Source organism: Carex rostrata, chromosome 22 (genome assembly GCF_964058835.1).
Source record: "Carex rostrata chromosome 22, lpCarRost1.2, whole genome shotgun sequence".
Taxonomy (NCBI): Eukaryota; Viridiplantae; Streptophyta; class Magnoliopsida; order Poales; family Cyperaceae; genus Carex; species Carex rostrata.
In genome coordinates, this window is record NC_135939.1 from 1,951,163 (window position 1) to 1,957,421 (window position 6,259).

Genomic DNA, 6,259 nt, shown 5'->3' on the forward strand with positions numbered 1-6,259 from the left:
GGTCTTACCAATTTTTTTTTTTTTATAAAACAAAAAAAAATTAATTTTTTTAATTTTTTGTATTAAAATATTAGAAATATTGAATATATTTCTTTGAAAATAGATGAAATATAATATAATTTGATTTATTAGAAAGACCGAAACAAATAACCCGGATCAATATTTTTCAGATCGGATTTTTCGCGGCTGTCACGCTTCTCTCTGCCAAGTTTGATGCTCTCACAAAGAGGTTAGATAAACTTAACGTAAATGCAGTCAGCACAGGTAATCTCTTTTCTTGTGACAATTGTGGGATTGGTGACCATTCGACTCTTGAGTGTCAGTTTGGTAATTCTCAATCTCGAGAGTCAGAAATTGAACAAGTAAACTACTTGAATGGTTTTGGTAGGCCCCAAAATGACCCTTTTTCAAATACATACAATCCCGGTTGGAGGAATCACCCAAATTTCTCTTGAAAGAATAATAACCCAAGTGCAATTCTCCAACAGAACAATTAGCCTCCCGGTTTCCTTCCAAGGCAGTTTAACCCTCAACCAGCCCCACAGAAGTCAACTCTAGAAACGTTGCTTAAGAATTTTGTGGCAAAACAAGACCAACGAATGAACGATCAGGATAAAAATATCCCCAATCTGGCATCAAAAATTGACCAACTAGCAACTCAAAATAGAATGCTAGAAACACAATTTGTCTAATTGTCCCAACAATTGAGCTCCTCTTCAAGAACTCCATGCACACTACCTGGTCAACCAGAAGTCAATCCCTGAGAGCAATGCAATGCGGTGACCCTGCGAAGTGGGAAGCAAACGATTGATCCGACTCCACCTATGCAGCCTGCACAACAATGCAGGCTACATTGGCAAAGATACACCTGCACAACAAAATGCAGGCTGCACTAACGACAATGCAAGTGTCATTGAGAACAAAGAGAGTGAAAGTGAGGAGCCTAAATATGTCGAACCACTCCTGTACAAGCCACCACTTCCTTTCCCACAAAGATTTATCAAAGCAAAACTTGACAAACAATTCGGTAAATTTCTCGAAATGTTGAAAAAGTTGCAAGTCAACGTTCCATTTACCGATGTCTTGATAGAAATGCCCTCTTACGCTAAGTTCTTGAAAGACATTTTGTCCAATAAGAGAAAACTCGAAGAGTGTAGCACAGTGGCATTGACAGAGGAGTGTAGTGCAGTCCTTCAAAACAAGTTGCCCCGAAAATTGAAAGACCCTGGGAGTTTCTCAATCCCTTGTGTTATTGGCAACACCAAATTTGAAAGAGCTTTGTGCGATCTTGGAGTGAGTGTGAGCTTCATGCCCCTAAGTGTCTTTGAGAAGCTTGGCCTCGGTGAGTTGGAGCCCACTCGCATTTCTCTTCAATTAGCCGATCGATTAGTTAGATATCCCAAGGGGATGCTTAGGGACGTTGTTGTAAAAGTGGGCAAAATGTGTTTTCCCACGGACTTCGTGATTGTCGAGATGGAAGAAGATTCACACATTTCCATCATTCTAGGGAGACCTTTTCTTGCGACCGCAGGTACACAAATTGACATGAAAAATGGCAAGCTCTCCCTGAACTCAGGAAGCCAAAAGGTGGAATTCAATCTTTCTAAAACCATCAAATATCCCTCTGATGATGATGACTCATGTTACATGATTGAGGCGATTGATGGGATTGTCAGAGAGTTCTTTGATGAGCTTATTTCGAAAAACACTTCTGAATCCCTTTCGAGTGATCCCGAAGACAAATCTTCCGCGAGTGGTGAAAAGGATGAGATTGAGCATGACTCTCTCAACTCCAAACTACTTGCACCAGCAAGTGTAGCCCGAATCAACAATGCAGGCTGCACTCCAAGCGATGCAGGCACCACTGCTGAAGAACGACCGTGAAGTCCGAAATTATCTAGGCACGTTATTAATTCACGATCGTGACCCTTTTTAACACTTTAGGTTAGAAACCTCATCAAATCATACATGAATTTGAACAAATACCAAATAGATAGAATTAGCAAGGGATTGTAGACCGAATACCCCTAGATCTCCTTTACTTGAAAGCAAACCAATTTTACTTTCTTTTTTTACTTTTATTGTTTTAAACCTCCTCTTCTCGGGTATTGAACCCAAAACCTTAGGATTGTTAGAATAAAACCCCCTATTTAATTTTACTTTCTTTCACAAATATGAAACGAATCGATAGAGTTGAAGATTAGTATTTCCCGATTTCCTTGTGGATCGATACTCAAAGTACTACAATGATAGGTTGTGCGTTTGCAACTAACCTTTCTTTGAGTATTTAGGTTTATAAATTTAAAGGCATAAAGAGTATAAAATAATCACAATTTCATATCTCTAAAATACTCAACAATGATCCGGGTTATTTGTTGCAGTCTTTCTAATAAATCAAATTATATTATACTTCATCTATTTTCAAATAAATATATTCAATATTTCTAATATTTTAATACAAAAAATAAAAATTTAAAAAATTTCTGTTTTAAAAAAAAAATTGTTAAGACTGTATGGTTCCTACGGTCTGAAGAAATGCAATTTTGGAGACCGCCTATACGGTCTTTATGGTTTTTCAAAAAAAAAAAAAAAATATAGTCATATTGGTTTCCTAATTTTTAATTTATTAATTATGATTTATGAAAAAAATTCACTATCCAGGACCCTTTCAACTATATACAAAGACAATCAATCAGTGTCTCAGTTAGGCATTTGCTAAACCCGGAACGGGTAGAACCCGTTTTGCCCGGTCCGTACCCGTTACCCGTGGTACCCGTACCCGTTGCCCGGGTACAAACGGGTAGACGGGTACGGGTAATAAACGGACTGGATAACATGATTTAAAAAATAACCCGTTGTACCCGTACCCGCCTACCCGTACCCATCTACCCGCATACCCGTACTCGTTACCCGTACCCATCTACCCGCATACCCGTACCCGTACCCGACCCGTTTCACTTCAAAAAAATTTGAATTTTTTTGAAAAAAACAGAAAAAAAGGGAAAAAACAGAAAAAAAAAAAAAAAAAAACGGGCGGACCGGACCCGTACCCGTCAACCTGCAACGGGTACGGGTAATAAACGGACCGGATATAGGTTTTGGCCCAATTACCCGTCTACCCGTTACGGGTTTTACCCGTACCCGACCTACCCCTTTACCCGTCCTACCCGTTACCCGTAACGGGTAACCCAGAACGGGTCACGGGTTACCCGTTAGCAAATGTCTAGTCTCAGTCAAAATGCAATGATATCTTGTCGGACCTACTGCATGTCCAACATTTCACTTCAAGCTAGTCAACGTTTTAGGCAACTTTGAGTGTCCAAGTTGCAAACTCCAAAATGAAAACTTCAGCGGTTCATATCTCAGAATTTTAAATAATTTAAAAGTAAACAAAATCTTGAATAGCAGGAATTTTTATTTTTACAATTAAAGAAAATCAAATAACTACAAAATTTGAAAAATCATATTTTTAGCATAGCCACAACATAAAATTGCAAACAATAGTTGTGTGTTAGCAACTTCTTCTTTTTTCACCAACTTTGACCATTCAACATGTTTTGATTGGCTAAAAATATTTAGGGGCCACCAATTTGTTGTTGTCGGCAAAACTTGCTATGAGTAAGAAAAAAAAAATGGTTTTTTTTTTAAGGTTGGCTGAAACATATATTAATCAAGAAAAATTTATATACATAAATGTAAAAAAAGAAAGATAAAAGATAAATTATTTACATAATTCTGCCATATTTAGAATTATCTCTAACCAGTATCTAAGATCGTCAACAGTGAAACAAAGTCACTTGCCTGGTCAATACCACCTTGGCCTCTTGAGTCATTAAATATAAGGAGGGTTCAAATGTCTTCATTTTTAAAAACTTTAAAAACTCAAAATTTAAAACATAAGAGTCAAAATAAAACCGTTAGATGTGATCTATGTTATTTTCTATGTGCACATAAAAAAAGTATTGCATTCAATTTTGCTTTTATGTGAATCAATAAGTTGAAAAATCAATGTCTATAAATTATCCACATTAGCACGTTTTTTACAAGCTTTAGATGACAACCAAAATAAAATTGAAATGTTATAATTTTTTACATGTGAATAAATAAAATGATGTACATCATATCTAACGGTTTTATTTTGACTTTTAAGTCTTAAATTTTAAGTTTTTAAAGTTTTTAAAAATGAAGACACAGTGGAGACACAAAAAATGAAAACATTTGAACCCTCCTCATAATATATTCATTTAGAAGTACGGAAAAGACAAAAGAAAATCTCAAAATTTGATCTATTACAAAACAGAAAGCAGCATTAATTCATTACTCATGTTCAAACAGAACAAAATTGAAATTTTAACCCAAATAAAGGAATTTGACAACTTAATTTGCTGTTGTTCTCCATATTAAATTGTGCTTGGAGATCAAATTTTACATTTTTTTGAATTTTTTTACTATTTATTAAGCCACTTTGAAAATCACTAATCCAACGGTGGCTTAACAAAACAGTAAAATCAGAAGCCACCGTTGGATCAGTTGTTTTCAAAATGGCTTAATAAATAATAAAAAAATTCAGAAAAATGTAAAATTTGGTCTCCAAGCACAATTTAATATGGACAACAACTTGAATGGTTCGGATCGATATTTTTGAACTTTGAAAATTGAAAAATGAATTGGTAGCACCAAAGCTTAGGAACTACCACTTTGATCTTAGCCAACCTCTCTCTCTCTCTCTCTCTCTATATATATAGAGAGAGAGAGTTAGGCTGGGGTGCTATGGATAGCATAGTGGCCTCTATGCTACGGCTCAATATTCGAGTTTTCAAAATCCAAACGGTCGATCCGAACCGTTCATCTTATTCTCCATATTAATATCTGCTTGGAGACCAAATTTTATAATTTTATGAATTTTTTTACTATTTATTAAGCCACTTTGAAAATCGCTAATCCAACGTTTTTACTGTTTGGTGCAGCCACCGTTGGATCAACAATTTTGTAAAATACTTAATAAATAGTAAAAAAATTCAGAAAAATGTAAAATTTGGTCTCCAAGCAGATATTAATATGGAGAATAAGATGAACGGTTCGGATCGACCGTTTGGATTTTGAAAACTCGAATATTGAGCCGTAGCATAGAGGTCACTATGTTATCCATAGCACCCCAGCCTAACTCATATATATATATATAGAGGTTGGCTAAGATCAAAGTGGTAGTTTCTGAGCTTTGGTGCTACCAATTAGTTTTTCAATTTTCAAAGTTCAAAACGTCGATCCAAACTGTTCAAGTTGTTCTCCATATTAAATTGTGCTTGGAGACCAAATTTTACATTTTTCTGAATTTTTTTACTATTTATTAAGTCACTTTGAAAATCGTTGATCCAACGGTGGCTTAACAAAACAGTAAAATCAGAAGCCACCGTTAGATCAGCTGTTTTTAAAGTGGCTTAATAAATAGTAAAAAAATTCAGAAAAATGTAAAATTTGGTATCTAAGTACAATTTAATATGGAGAACAACTTGAACGGTTCGGATTGACGTTTTGAAATTTAAAAATTTTAAAAACGAATTGGTAGCACCAAAGCTCAGGAACTACCACTTTGATCTTAGCCAACCTCTATATATATATAGAGTTAGGCTGGGGTGCTATGGATAGCATAGTGGCCTCCCGTGCTACGGCTCAATATTCAAGTTTTCAAAATTCAAACGGTCGATCCGAACCGTTCATTGTTTAATCCATATTGAAATGTGCTGGGAGACCAAATTTTACATTTTTTGGAATTTTTTTGCTATTTATTAAGATGGTTTCAAAATCGCTGTTTTTATTAAAATTCTGCACCACTGAAAAACAGCGGTTTCAAAAATGCTTAATAAATAGTAAAAAAATTCCAAAAAATGTAAAATTTGGTCTCCAAGCACATTTCAATATGGATTAAACAATGAACGGTTCGGATCGACCGTTTGGATTTTGAAAACTTGAATATTGAGCCGTAGCACGGGAGGCCACTATGCTATCCATAGCACCCCAGCCTAACTCTATATATATATATATATATATATATATATATATAGAGTACGGCTAACGCGCTTCCTCTAGCATATGGGCCGAAATGCTTCCGGTGGAAAGTTGAAATTTCAAAATCCAAAAAGTCGATCTGAACCGTTCATCTTCTTCTCCATATTAATATCTGCTTGGAGACCAAATTTTACATTTTTCTGAAATTTTTTACTATTTATTAAGCCACTTTGAAAATTGCTGATCCAACGGT

At 35.3% G+C, this 6,259-nt stretch overlaps 1 protein-coding gene across 1 annotated transcript; it reads left to right on the forward strand.

Annotated features, from left to right (window-relative positions):
* Positions 1 to 249: 249 nt before the first annotated feature.
* Positions 250 to 1,884, forward strand: LOC144573733 (uncharacterized). Its single transcript, XM_078323484.1, has 2 exons — positions 250 to 346; positions 848 to 1,884. Exons 1-2 carry the CDS (start codon positions 250 to 252, stop codon positions 1,882 to 1,884), a joined length of 1,134 nt encoding a protein of 377 aa, XP_078179610.1.
* The last annotated feature ends 4,375 nt before the right edge of the window (positions 1,885 to 6,259 follow it).

Bases quoted from the DNA above. Each gene is read 5' to 3' on its own strand.
- LOC144573733 (XM_078323484.1), top strand. From the start codon at position 250: ATGCAGTCAGCACAGGTAATCTCTTTTCTTGTGACAATTGTGGGATTG. The intron at 347-847 runs GTCAGAAATTGA...ACAACAATGCAG, and splicing joins GGTAATTCTCAATCTCGAGA to GCTACATTGGCAAAGATACA.